Source organism: Trichosurus vulpecula, chromosome 4 (assembly GCF_011100635.1).
Source record: "Trichosurus vulpecula isolate mTriVul1 chromosome 4, mTriVul1.pri, whole genome shotgun sequence".
NCBI classification, from domain to species: Eukaryota; Metazoa; Chordata; class Mammalia; order Diprotodontia; family Phalangeridae; genus Trichosurus; species Trichosurus vulpecula.
This window is the reverse complement of record NC_050576.1, coordinates 179,475,973-179,490,386: the sequence shown is the minus strand read 5'-3', so window position 1 is coordinate 179,490,386 and position 14,414 is coordinate 179,475,973. Positions and strand designations below refer to the sequence as shown.

The 14,414-nt window shown below is 39.7% G+C and overlaps 2 protein-coding genes across 7 annotated transcripts in view; one reads left to right on the top strand and one right to left on the bottom strand.

Moving 5' to 3' along the window:
• The window catches only part of MBTD1 (mbt domain containing 1), a 73,739-nt gene extending 73,348 nt beyond the window's left edge, over positions 1-391 (bottom strand). For 2 of the 5 annotated variants that reach the window (XM_036753989.1, XM_036753990.1), the window contains exon 1: positions 103-329. In XM_036753989.1, coding sequence (XP_036609884.1) covers positions 103-123 — 21 coding nt within the window. In that variant the 5' untranslated portion in view covers positions 124-329. Of the gene's footprint in view, positions 1-102 lie in introns of all 5 variants that reach the window. The other 3 variants (XM_036753991.1, XM_036753993.1, XM_036753994.1) reach the window with 3 other exon arrangements.
• Positions 392-824: 433 nt separating this feature from the next.
• The window catches only part of UTP18 (UTP18 small subunit processome component), a 36,663-nt gene continuing 23,073 nt past the window's right edge, over positions 825-14,414 (top strand). For both annotated transcript variants that reach the window (XM_036753997.1, XM_036753998.1), the window contains exons 1-7: positions 825-1,175; positions 6,408-6,520; positions 6,803-6,898; positions 8,857-8,924; positions 10,387-10,475; positions 11,420-11,545; positions 11,674-11,848. In XM_036753997.1, the coding sequence (XP_036609892.1) occupies positions 837-1,175; positions 6,408-6,520; positions 6,803-6,898; positions 8,857-8,924; positions 10,387-10,475; positions 11,420-11,545; positions 11,674-11,848 (1,006 nt within the window). In that variant the 5' untranslated portion in view covers positions 825-836. The remainder of the gene's footprint in view (positions 1,176-6,407; positions 6,521-6,802; positions 6,899-8,856; positions 8,925-10,386; positions 10,476-11,419; positions 11,546-11,673; positions 11,849-14,414) is intronic.

The following is a 14,414-nucleotide window of genomic DNA, read 5'->3' as shown; positions in this document are numbered from 1 at the left end:
GCTGAGGGGGCGGCAGGGCCCGGTCGGGGGGGCTGCTGCGATCCGCCGCCCACCCGACCTCGTCCGCTTCCACACAAAGCCGCCGCCGCGTTCCGCTCTCACCAGATCCTTTGTGTTTTCCATCAGGGCCTCATGGGCAGAGGCGGGCTGTGCTTCCCAGGTCCGCCGAGCCCCCTCCCCGCGGCGGGGGCCGGCGCCTCTCCCCGGGACAGCAGCTGCAGGAGGGCTCCCGCCTCAGCCCAGACTCGTCGCCGCGGCTCCGGTGATCGCCAGAATTTCACCCCTACCTCTTTTAACTCGGGTGGCCCCACGATATCAACAACATTAACATAGCCCTCCCTGCACAACGCGCCTGCGCCGTGACCCGTGGCCCGATTGGCCCACTTCCCCCTTGCCCTCCCTCCCTTCCTGCACCAGACCCTAGACAGGCGCCGTACTCTCCCGGCGATACCAACCTGGAGGGGGTTGGAGAGTTGTTAAGCTGGGCTTAGGCTGAGTAACCAAACCAAGCCGAGAGTTGGGCATGCGGACATTAAAACACGTTTATCCATTTCTTTTTCGTTCATTTCTCTCTTTTGTAGCTCGGATTCGTAGGATGCGTCAATAAAAACCATTTCCACATCGTTCCCCCTACATCCGCTGAGACGATGTCTTACTAAAGGAGTGTCACGTGGGGAGGGGCTCGCGAGGGGAGTGGGAGGTTACGTAGGGAAAAGTGTTGGGTCACGTGCGAAGGGACCAAGCACACCCCATCAGCCTCCGCGGCGGCGGAAACAGAGGCTACGCTGAGCTTGCGCACTGAGCTCCCTCTCGTTTCTAGAGTCCCCGGCTGAGCCATGCCGCCGGATAGGAGCGTGGTGTCCAAGCGCGGCCCGGCCTGGAACCGGCGCGGGAGCCTGCGCCGGGGTCGGGGCGGGGGCCTGGGCCGGGGTCGGGGCCGGAGTCGGGAGGTCGCTAAGTCAGCCCGCTCTGTCCGGAAAAAGACCTCTCCCCGGCCTGATGGCGGGCCCGGCCCCAGCTCCTCGGCGGACGAGCAGAGGCGGCTCCAGCAACTGCACCGGCTGGCACTGGGCGCCGACAAGCCGGAGGTGGAGCGGTGCCTGGAGGAGCTGGTGTTCGGCGACGACGCATTAGACGAGGAGGACCTGCTGCTGGGGCGGCTGCGGAGCCTCGGGGTGAGCGAGCCCCATGGGGGAGTGCGGGAAGCTGGCCTTCTACCGTGGGGGCGGGGCGGTGTCTGTTGCGGGGAGGGAGAGGATGTCCCTGCAGTGGCCACACTCTCCTCCTGGTCCCATCTCTTCCCCTTGGTGGGCGTGATAAACTTCACGCTGCGCTCTTATTCTGTCGAAGGTCTGACCCTGACAAACCGCAGCTTCGGGTCCCTCCCACCAACTGTTCCAGATTTCCATACACGTGCTGCTGAAGGAAGCTAGAGAAAATCAGGAAACCTTGCGCTCTGGGTCCACTGCGAATTTGTTACAAAATATCTCCTGAGAACTTTGTGGACCAAGGCAGTCCTTGTGCAAATACTTAATGACCTTTCCAAACCTTAACATATTTTCTTAAGCCTCCCATGACTCTACCGACCCTGCCTTGCAGAAAACTTTCTCTTTGCTCCTCTGTCTCATTTCCCATCACTCAGATGTCTGCTCCCATTTTCTACTCCTTCATCTTTTTTTCCTCTGAGAGACAGCCCTTGAGCAGGTTGCAACCTCAGTTACTTTTTTCCTACGGCATATTGCCTCTTCTGTTATCTGCACTCTAGGTAATCTTCAGTCTTTCCTAATGTAATGTCTTGCAACAAATGTTTAGAAACAAGACCATAGTTCCATCTTTCTTAAAACTGTCACTTGCTTGGACCATATCTGCTCCCTATACTGTATTTCTCTTTCCTGTCCTAGTTAAACTTGAGAAAGTGGTTTATAATTAGTCCATAATATGTGTTTCTACTTTGTAGTCTCTCTTCTTTCCGGAGTCTGGCTGTGGAAGTTGCCAATGATCTCTGAATTGCTTAATCCAATCTCTTTTTCTTAATCCTTCTTGAACTCCGAAGGCTTTGAACCTATTGATGACCCTTTTCTGGATATTCACTGCTCTCTAGATTTTTTACATTTCTGTCACCTGATTCTCTTCCTACCTGACACTTTCTAGCACAGTGCCAGGTAGGTAGTTTGTCAAGCCCTACTCTATACTATTTCACTTAGTGATCTCATTATGTTCTCTAGATTCAATTATCTTCTCTATAAAGATATTCTCAGATTTGTTTATCTAGCCCAAACCCCTCTCCTGACCTCCAGTCTCACATCTTTGACTTTCTTTGGAATATTATCTCCGACCGGATGTCCTATAGACACCTCATACTTGAAACAGAACTTACTACCTTCCCAAATTCTTCCCTCTTTCAAATTTTCCAGTTACTGCCAAAGGTACCACTATTTTCCTGGTCACCCAGTTTTGCAAACTTGGTGTCATCTTCAACTCCATCTTACCCTTTGTATCCAATCTGTTGCCAGGTGTTGTCATTACCACCTTCACAGCAAATCTTGTGTATGTGTTTCCCTCTTGACAGTCACTCAGCTTCCACAAGCTCTCATCTTCTCGTTTTCAGTAGCTTGATGGTTGGTCTTCCTGCCTCAAGTCTCTACTACAATTCATTCTCCACTCAGTTGCTAAATTGATTTTCCCAAAGTGCAGGTTTAGATTTTTACACCCTATCCCTCTACTTGTTAAAATCTGGTGACTCAGTGTTACACCTAGGATCAAACATAAAATCCTCTGTTTGACATTTAAAATCCTTCTTCACTTCTTCCTTCCTCCTTCTTCAGTCTTTTTACACATCCCTCCATCTACCCTAGGACCCAGTGATGTAGTTCCTGTGTTTGTTGTTCTGTACCTTTTCACTGGCCGTCACCATGCCTGAAGTGTTTTCCCTCAGGCCTTGTGGTGGAGGCCATACTTGGTCTCCTTTGAGGCCCTCCCCCCCATTACCTTACTTCCCACTTTCAATGTACAGATCTTGTATATATGGAGTTCGCATGTTGTCTTTATTCCTTACACTGTGAACCAGACTACAGGGCCCATGTTTTTGCCTTTCCTTGTATTCCTGGGGCTTGTTGCATAGTAAGCACTTAATAAATGCTTATTGTTAGTGAAGACGAGTTAAATTGCACAAGAGTTTGTTATGACAGCTGTTTGCAAGATAACCATGAGTTATGAGACTTGCCCTCAAAGAGCTTTTATTCTGTTAGGAGAGGAAATGCGAAGCTCTGCATTTCCCCTGCATTTCCCATGTTGTTACGTATATATTTGTATATGTGTTGTCTTCCCCATTAGAACTTAAGTTCTCTGAGGAATAAATGCTTAATAAGTAAATATCTGTTGGTCGGTAATTATCCTGTAGAAAGCCGCAGGGTGCAGTGGAAAGAGTGCTGGAGTGGCAGTTAGGAAACCTGGGGTCTTTGTATGTACTTACATAACTGTTGTTTCTGTATCCCCGGCAAGTAGCACATAAATTTGCTTTAAAAATGCTTGTTTGGGTGAATTTTGCCACTTAATAACTTTTGGTTAAGGCACTTAACAACTGGGCAAGTCAGATTTCCTCAACTGGCTGATGGAAGGATGAGGCTCTAATATTCTTTCTCTCCAGTGTCCAATGGTGGCTTGCCTTCAACAAACTGCACTACTTCCTCACCACTCCCCCTTCTCTGCCTCTTCCTTTATTGGGGATTACACCTAAGCTAGGAGATTAACCTAAACTAGGCCGCATCAGCTGCTGAAGCTGTGTAGCTAGATTTCTCCCCTTACTCCCTCTTCATTTTTTGCTGGGAGAGTAACATAGGATGCAAAGGCATGGATAATTTGCCGTTATGTTATCTTTTCCCCCAAAATTATCCTTTTTCTAAACTTACCTCTTACAGTCTCCCAGATTCTCAACCTCTTCCTCATCCTTGATTCAGTACTCAGTTTTGTTCTCTTCAGTGATACCTTAATTTGCCAAATTCTATTTTCTTTCCTCAGTCATCATCTTTCTTGACTGTTTAGTAGATTTGATATTATTGAACACCTCTTTTTTCTGAATACTTTGTCATTTTTGTATTGTCATGATACTGCTCTCTTGATTCTCCTCCCAGCTTTCTGGTCACTCCTCAGTTCTCTTTGCTGGCTCATTATCCATATCTTGTTTTCTAACTTGGGTGTCCCCCACAGTTCTGGCCTAGATCCTCTTTTTTCTATATACAGTCTCTCCGATGGGTTCAGTTATTTTTATGCAGATGACTCCCAGATCTATCCAGCAATAATTTCTTTGCTGCCTGCCAAGCCCGTGGTCTGAACTGGAAGGCCCATGAGTTTCTCAAACTCAGCATGTCCAAAACAACCCATTACCTTTCCCCGAAATTCCATCTTTCTTCTGAACTTCTCCATTTCTTTTGTTTTTTTTTCCCACTTTTTTTGTTGTCATCCATCTTCTCAACTTCTCATATTTCTTCACTCAGTATAGCCAGTCATTGTTAAATCTTGCTATTGCTACTTCCAGAACATCTCTTGAATCTGTTCTCTTCTCTCTACTCAAAATAGCTTCTATCCTTGTTCAAAGCCGTATCACCTCCTTCCTAGACAGATGCAGTAACCTCTCAATTGGTCTCCATCATATTTCTTCCTCTCTCCCATCCATCTTTCACACAAATGCTAAAGTGTGGGTCTGAACATGGCATTTCTCTTCTACTCAGTAAGCTCTAGTAGTTTCCTATTAACCCTAGGAGCAAATATTATTTTGTCCTTATTTAAGTTCTCTTTTAGCCTAAGTTTTGTGAGGTACGTAGTTAGTACAGTAGTACATGCGTATAAATCATAAATAAGTTACTACACATAGTGGAAATGCATTGCAACGTTTTTTTTAATTGTTAGAGGTGTTTGAGGGAGTTCAGAATATCTTGTGAAAGGAAGCACAAGGCATGGAGGTGGGAGGAACAGCTGGTGGGTGGAAGAATCATGGTATATGGTAGGTCCAGTGAGGACTGCAGTCAGGCTGGTGGTATGGGGTACGGGAGGAAATATAATCAGATAGATAAAATGGGGCCAGATGATGGCATTTCACAAAGACCTGGCAGAGGGGTTAGGAGATTTGCTTCAAGCTCTTAAATAGTAGAAATTGGCATGATTAAATTGGTTGTGGTCTGCAGAATCAAGGTAGCACGATGGCTGGGAAACCAGTGACGAGACTGGTAATATATCTGGCATGAGGTAGGCTAGCCTGGTCTAGAGTGGTGGCAGTGGGAATAGAGAATAGCCCAGTATGAGATGTGTGTTTCCAAGGAAAAAATGGTGAGATTTGATGAAATTTTATATAGGAGATATGGTGGAAGAAGCAAAGATGATTAGCTTCTGATTTTAGGAGAATGATAGAGATGGAGTAGCTGAGAAAGAAAGGAACTGAAAGGATTACTGTGAAAGGTCCTGTGCTCTGTAAGAGGTGAAGGAGGGGATTCCTTACATGTTCCTACCTCATGGAATTGAGAGCAAGTGGAGGCTTGTTTCCTTGGTGTATTTTGTGTAATAGACTTCTCCTGAGGGAAGAATTGAGCATTAAAGAGTTTAGAATGAAGTGGGCTCTGATGTGAAATTTCCTACATTAGTTAGAGGGCTAGAGAAGTGGTATTGCTGTGGATGTGGAGCGGGAATTATCTGGTCGTGTCTGTTCTCCAGTATTAGACTGTAAGTCCCCTGAGGCCAGGGAGTCCTGTGTGTGTGTGTGTGTGTGTGTCTGTGTCTGTCTGTCTGTCTGTCTGTTTGTCTGCAAGCACCTAGCACACTTTGTGGCACCCAAGCATTGATTGAATGAATTATTATATATGAATATTTTCTATTCTTTAATGCTGTTATTTTCCCTCCCTTTGGTTTTCTTGTTAATTTTTGGCCCTGTGTCTGTTACTTTCTTTAGTTTTTACTCACTTCTTGTTGTTCTCCTATGAGATCCTTTTCTTTCTGCTTGCTGATCTTCTCTCCCTGACAGCCCCATTTTTCTTTTCCTATCCAGGGCCCTCTGCTGGTCTTCTTGAGTCTTTTCATTTTCTGCTGTTTTCTTATAGAACTTCTTGTCTCTGACATTCCACCCTTTATCTCATCAGAAGGGGTTGCACTCAAGGCATTCTATTATCCGTTGTGTAGAAAGAGGGGAAAACTTGATTGTATTTATAGTTTTGGAGAAATTTGGCTCCCAGACCTTGTGCCTAAAGCCACAAGATTAGAGTATCCCGAGCAAGTTTTGAACCTGTGGCCTCTGGCTGCAGAATTGTACCAAGCTGCTTTCCTGACTCCCAAGGCTGGCTTTTCATCAGCCTTGCTACCATGCCTTCACAGAAGATGATGCATAATCAGTGTTGGTAGAATTTATTCTTGTTATACTTTAGGATGATATCCATGAAGATTCTAGTGACTCAGAAGTGGAAAATGAAGCAAGAAAAGATATTCCTCCAAAAAAGAAGCCGGCGTGGGTGGATACTGAAGACGAAGATGAAGAAGAGTAAGTTGAGAATATACATTCGTTTCTGGAAACTGAAATTCCTTTGTACACTAGATGAATAAATTGGTACTTGAAATGTTAATTTCCTGTGGGGTAAAATAGATACCTTTTGTAAACATTGTACATGTAATTATAATTATCAGATAACTTCAGAAAAGTCTTTTTGTCATTTAATCAGTGAGAGGAATTGTGGGAATCTAGGACTTTAAACAGTATTATGTTTTGAAAACCAAAGGCAGCAAATGCGTTGAATTTTCAGATTATGATGTTCTGTTTCTATAGAATTGACATGACTCATCGGTTTCGGAAAAATATGATAAAAAATGCAGGAGAAAAGAAACTCTCCAAAGGCAAACTCCAAAAGAGACTTAAAGAAGAGTAAGTACTTTTACGTGATTTACTTCGAGCCAGTAATATGTTTTGAAACGGTCAGTCTTTTGATGATACATGAAGTCATTGGCTACAGTTAGAAATTGTATGTTCTATAGAACATCCATGGTAACAGTGCACATGTTTTGGATCTAGGCAAGACTTGAGTTTGGATGCCAGCTGACAAACTGTGTGACCTTGGACAAGTCAGCTAACCCCTGAGCCTTGCTCATTTTCCTAATTTGATAAATGGAAACAGTAATGCATCTGCCCCAGCGTTGTAAGGAAAGTGCTTTGCAGATCTTAGCGTGCTTGGGTAACTGAATTGTTGCCCTCATACTGGGAGTCACAGAGTGACTCATTGGTGGGAAAGATTTTGTTTATATTGGCTATTGATCCCCAAGAACAATCAAAGGGCAGTTTATTTAGAGAGAAATATAAACACATGTGACTTATTTTTAACATTTAAAAACAGTTAAATAAATGACAATGAGAAGGGAATGTCCTATATTTTGGCCATCTGTGGTTTCCATCGTAGATGGAAATGCTCGGGATGAATGAGTTAAAGGAGATGGCAGGATAGGATGAAGAGGAGAGAGAGAGTGAACTATAGAAAGGGAGTGGAGAACTAATTGAGAATTAGATACACTGAAAAACAGGCACACACAGAGAAAAACTTTCAGGAAGCAGTATCATAAATGGCTTTTTAGATGATTGCTATTTACACTTTCGCAACTATAGGAATAAATAAGGTGCTATTTCTTGGTACTTGCTCCTGTGAATCAATGAAATTGTTAGGCTGGAGTTTCCTGCTCTAGGAAAAATGTTTTCCACTTCTGTAGTTTAGAAAGTGACTCAAGTTGGATATTTCAGTTAAGAAGAACAATTAGCAAAGAAATGTATTCCATTTATACTTGCATTGTGAGGATGATAATTTTTTGAATTAACATTGGTTCCTTGATTACCATTACTGAAATAGGAAAAGATAGGTTGAGCTTAGGCTATCCTGAAAGACTGTGAAATTCAAACACATTCTTCATTATGGTTTGTCGTTTATCAAGGCAGGATACCTTTTTTTAATCACTCTTTTTTGTGTCACAAGCCCCTTGAGCAGTCTGGTGAAGTCTTTGGATCCTGTCTCAGAAGAATGTTTGTGAAATGCATAAAATAAGATGCACAGGACTGCAGAGACAATTATTTATATGGAAATATAGTTAGCAAATTATTAAACAAAACCCCAGGTTGTCTTAATACATAACCATGTTTAGATTTGAAAACAGAAGTGGAAACAGAACTCTGATGCATTAATTTTCTAAGTGGCTGGGTTTTTTTCATAGTATTTGTAGAGTGTCATCCTCCAAAGGCTTCTCTGTACTTCAGGTCCTTTCCAGCTTTACATTTGATAAAATGCTGTGTAGAGGATGTTAATTCCTATAGTCTTGGTTGTTTTGACATGAACTAATAAGGAAAAATAGTAGACTAGTATGTTACTGAACAGTAAAGAATTAATAGGAGCTTATTTCAGAGAGGTCAAGGTGGTTTTTTTTTTTTTAGGGTGAGGAAGGAGTGAGCTGCACAGATTTCATATTTTGGTAGAATACCAACAAGTAAAGAAGCATATGTCTAGAAATGGCAAAGAATTTAGAAATCAGAAGACTTCACTTTAAATTCTGACATTCCTTTTGAGTAGCATATTGTTTCACATTTATGGTTGCCTTTCATTAGAGGAATTAGAGGATTTGACTAGCTAGTTTCTAAGATCACTTTCCAGCTCTAAATTATATAATGATATGTGCTGATAGTATTATATGAGAAGATATTATATAAAAGTGATAGCCATTCTTGTTATAAACTCATGGAGTAGTTCACATCCTATATATCCTGGTAAGTCCATGTTATGTATGCTAGTAAGCACAAAAAATCAAAGTAATTACCAAGAAAATACACCTCTTGTTAATTCTTTTTAGATTTCAGCATGCAATGGGTGGAACACCTTCCTGGGCAGAGATTAGCAGGAAGAAGATACATTCAGACGGTAACTGTTGCTTCTCTTGTTCAGGATCGTGGGCTATTTATTCATGAAGCTTAGTATTATACTTTATTCTAAAAAAAAAAAACTTGTAGAAGGCACAATGCACTGTTGACTTGTATCGCGCATACAATTGACTAAACTAGGGGTTTTTTGTGGTTTGTTTTCAAATATAAATGACTTTCAAGTGGATATACCTTCATCTTGTAGTTATACAGTGGATTTTTTTAAAACCTAAGGGCTTGGAGGACCTGAAATGGAATGGAGACACAGATAATTGGTTAGATTCATTTAACCTTCTCCTGCATGATCTTGAATCTTGATTCTCTCATTTGATTCAATGTTAGCCACATGAGTTTCAACTTAGTCTTTTTTTTTCTTTGAATTCATTCTGCCCCCATTTTAGTTTTTTAAAAAGGAAAGAAATATAGAAATTCGGGTTGTTGGTGGCAAGTATTACTCATTGGGGAAAAAAAAATCACCTGTGGGACTTGTTTCATTTTTCCCCCAAATTTCCTTTCCTTATTAAATTCTTTCTTACGTATGACAAACATTAACAAACATCCACATTTCTACATACAAAGAACATGAAGAAGGATTATATGGAAACCATAAGTCTTTTACCATACAGCTTTTTTTTTTTAAAAAAAGATGTATTTATTTAAGAAAATAGCACCAAAACTGTCCTTGCTTGTCTTCTTTTGAACTTCTTTTGCTCTCTTTTGTTTATTTAAAAAATGCTTCATTAACACCTTTTTGTCTTTTTTTGATATCTGTACCCCTTCCTTGTAGCAAAAAAATTGACACATTGGCTGAGTCTGAAAACCTGTTGAGTTGCGCTCTTGTCTTTGGTCCGCCACCTCCACTAAGAGGCAGCGCGACTCAGTATCAGTTTTCCGTAGTTATTGTTGATCACTACTCTGCTCAGAGTTAAGTCTTTCAAAGTTGTTTTCCTTTGCAATATCATAGACAATTATATATTATTTTCCTGGTTCCGTTCATTTCACTCAGCATCAGTTCATACAAGTCTGCCCACGTTTCTCTGAATTTCTTCTTTTTATCACTTTTTATGTTTCAGTAATATTCCATTATATTTATATATCATAATTTGTTCAGCCATTCCTGACAGGCACCTGTTTTATTTCCAATTCTTTGGTACCACAAAAAATGCTGATAAAAATCGTGTGCATATGAGTCCGTTCCCTTTATACCTAGTATTGCTAGGTCCTACTTTAGTAACTTTTTATGTGTAGCTCCAAATTGCTTTCCAGAATGACGGACCATAGCTCTACCAACCATGGGACGTTATTAGTGTAGTTCAGTAGTCCCTTCGAGGATTGTTTTTTTTTTCTTTTTTCTCATCTTTTCCAAGTGTGAGCTAGAACTGCAATTGATTTAGTTTACATTTATTTTTATTAGTGAGTTGTACAATTTTTCCTGCGGTTGTCGATGTTTTTGTTTGTTTTAGATGAAAGTGATGAGGATGAAGATGACCTCTTGAAAAGGACAGGAAATTTTATATCCACATCAGCGTCTTTACCACGTGGTATCCTTCAGGTGAGAGGGTGATTATTGATTTAATGAGCTTTTATGTCCTCTGTACAAATCCCTTATGGTGCTGTAAGTTCATAGTATCCTGAGCAGGTTCGTGTTACATTAGTCTAATTCTGGTTCCTGAGTATAGAGATATGATCTTATTCCATCCTTGGTGTTGGACAGGTTTTCTACCTATAAATAAATTAACAAACAAGCGTGTGTCTGTGTGTATAGACACGCACACGCATACATAAAATATGTATCATATTTTCTTAAATATAATTTTATTACATATTTTCATGCATATATAATATCATATTTGTAGATTTTCATTTTCTGTGTTATGCTATGTAATTTTAAAGGGATCTGGCTAGGAAGTATTGTCAAACTGTAGGACCCTGGGAGTTGGGAATCCTAGATATTTTTTCCTTGCCTCTTTGCGACTAACTAAGCAACTTGTTTTTCATCTCAATGAAAAGGGAATAGTAGGGGTAAGGAAGATTGGGATTATAACAAAGCACCAAGCTACAGATTTTACAAATTTTACCACTCATATAAAAGTATTAGAGACTAAGCTATTTGTCTGCCATCTCCCCCCACTTTCCGACACAATTTATAGAAGAGGTAACCAAGGCCCAGAGCAGTTGTGACTTGCCTTAGGTCACACAGCTACTACCTGGTAGTAAGGCCAGGACTAGAATCTGTGTCTCATTTCTTAGTCTCTTGGGTCTACTCTTACACCACTGTGTACACTCAAAAGATGTTTCATTCCCCTTAAATAAATAGGAAACCTTTATCCATATGATTCAATCCAACAGACATTAAACTTCTACTATTTGTGAAGCAGAATCAGTGCTGGGGATTCACAGTTGGAAAATTAGATAGTCTTGGTTAACCAGCCACTGATTTCTTTTCGGTGTAATTATGTTAAGCATATTGTATTCATTTTTTTTCCTCCTCCATAGATGAAGAGTTGCTTGAATGCAAATGCTGAACGTCCTTCTTCTGCTAAGATCTCATCAGTGCAGTTCCACCCTTCTGCTCAAGTTATTATGGTTGCTGGATTGGATAATGCTGTGTCCCTGTTTCAGGCATGCATTTACTTTTATGGAGACTGAATGGTGGTAATGGCACAGGAATTACTTTGCATGTGTTTAGGAGAAGAGGTGAGGACCAGAGGAATAATAACCAGAGGAATTATTCTGTATTTTCTTGACAGGTTGATGGAGAAACAAATCCTAAAATCCAGAGCATCTATTTAGAACAGTTTCCTGTCTACAGGGCCCGTTTCAGTGCCAGTGGAGAAGAAGTTCTAGCCACGAGCAATCTCAGCAAGATACTTTATGTATATGACATGATGGGTGGAAATGTAATTCCTGTGCATCAAGTAAGGGGTAAGGTTTTCAGAGAACAGTGTTGCCATGTTTATTTCTTTTGAGATTAGTGTGAATCTAGGTAAGGCCTTTATAACCACTGTTCCTCAGGCTTCCTAAAATATCCGGGGTGGTTGACTTGGTGTTGTATTTAAGTATACTATTTGGTGACTAGCTCCAATTTTGCACCATGTAGCCATTTGGTTTTTTGACTGTTTTACTGATGAAGAGGTGCCATAGCACAGTGGATAGAGAGCCACTGCTGACCTCGGTCAGGAAGATTTGGAATCAAGTTATGTCTCTTTAACAGGCAGTGGCTTTTTGACCCAGGGCAACACGAGGAGATTAACTTATAGATCTTTATTAGTGCTGGGCATTTGCTCAGGGAGTTAGAGAAGGCATGTAATTGTGATGAAATCATGGATCTGGACCATTAGATCATATTAATGTGCTGACATTTATTTCATCATTCCTCTGTCATTGGATATTTAGATTGTTTCCAGTTCTTTATAAAATATCATGGTGTTATGAAAACCTTTTAAAAACTAGTATTTTAATATTTTTAGGGTATACACCCAACAATGAAATTATTGAGTCAAAATGTGTCATTTTTCCTTATAACTTTTTCAGTGTACTGCCTATTTGTTCTCCTAAATGTTCTATAAATGTGCAATTCCACCAGCAGTAAATGAATAGCGGTTACTCCAAAACTTTATCACTTTACCACTTGTTGCTTTTACATTTGCAAATTTGGTGAGTATGAGGCAGTAGTATCCCAAAGTTGTTTTAATTTGCATGTCTTTGAGTATTAGGTTTGGCATTTAAAAAAATAATTATTAACCATGTTTCTTCTTTTGAAAATTGCCTCTATCCTTTGACCATTTATTGATTGACTGCTAGGAATTATCATTGTTATTTTCTAACGTTTCCTTATGTATTTCAGGTGTCAAGTTTTTATCTATCTTTTTTGCTGGAACTATTTTCTCAATTTTTTTTCCTGTTTTTTATTGTTTAGAAGTTTTTATTTTCAGTTATTGTCAATATTATTGTATATTCAGTTATTGTTTCATGATTAATAATTCTTGATATTTATTGAATCAAGAAGACAGTTTCCCCTCCACAATTGAGATGAATACTTGATCTGCTTTTCTTTCATTTTTTATAATGATTTTTTAAAGGTTTCTAAGCTGGAATTCACTGGGGTATATGTCTTCCAAAGTTCTCACCTTTTTTTCTAAGTATGTTTGTTTTGTGATGCATCTTTTCCCCAAGTTTGCTTAGTAGATTTATCAAGTACAAATCCTTTTTATCCATTTGTTTTGAATGTCTGGTGTACCTAACATTACACTTTTTTTAAAAACCCAGTGCTAGATGATATTCATAATAGCCATTTTGTGATATGTTTAAAGTCTGGTAATATAGTTTTGTCCAGTTATATAAAGAAGCCTCTTAGTATTTTGATAAGATATTGCATTAAATGCGCTACTTAATTTTTAGAGTTTTGTAATTTCTGTCATATTAATTGAATTAGTCAATCCAGTTATTTAGGTCTGCATTTGTTTTGGTTGTTGTGTTTCAGCAGTTGTCTTCATATAAGTCTTTTGTATTCTTCAGTATGTTAATTTTCACATTAATAGTTGGTAGTTTCTGTTGCCAGTCTAAAAGGAATTTCTTTTTAAAATTATATATTCTTTCTCTTTACTTTGTTGTTAGGTAAAAAAGCAAATGTTTTTGCAGGTTATTATTATTTTTTAAAATTCTGCAGCTTTGCTCAACTCATTGTCTCCAATTAATTTTTTTGTTGTGGTAGTTGGATTTTCTAGGTACCCTATCATATCATCTGCAAGTAATGATTAAGTATCAGCTATTTATACTGCAAATACGTGTTGTAGAAAGGATGGTTCTAATCTCTTTTTACTTTCTCTTTCTCTGATATTCTTCTCCTGCCTCTCTTTCCAGGTCATCTGGTTTGGGACTGATTTTACTGTAACTGTTAGCCTATTATCCAATGCTGTTGTGGTTTTTCTAGTACATGGAGTCCCTTTTCTCATGTCCTCAACTAATTTATTTCCTTCCTTTCTCCCTCCCTTGCCTGTCTCTAATATTTTCTGTGATAAACATTCTTTGGTAATACCTTAGTATCCCTGTACCTTCTCATTTTCACCTCTACTAGTTAGGTTTCTGACAAGTATTACTTGAGTGGTTTGGTTTTTATTTTCATATTAATAGTAGAATTGTGTCTCATTCAGTCCTTGAAAGATTCCACTCTAAATGTACAGAAAATGAAATCTTTTAACCAGAGATAAAAATAGAAGAGGAGAGGGGCAGAAGCAGTTGTAGTTGTTGCAGTAAAACTTATATTAAATCAAAGATCACTGACAAAACTAATAAAAATAAACTGGAGACTAAATAACGTAACCCTAAAGAGCTGGTAGGTGAAAGAACAAATATCTCTAAATATTTTTATCAACAAAAATGTGAAAGAACAGATCAGTGAATTGGGAATGCAGCTGAAAATACTAGAAAACTTAACAAATTGTAAAACCTTATTTAAACACCAAAATAGAAATCCTGAAAATTTAGAGAA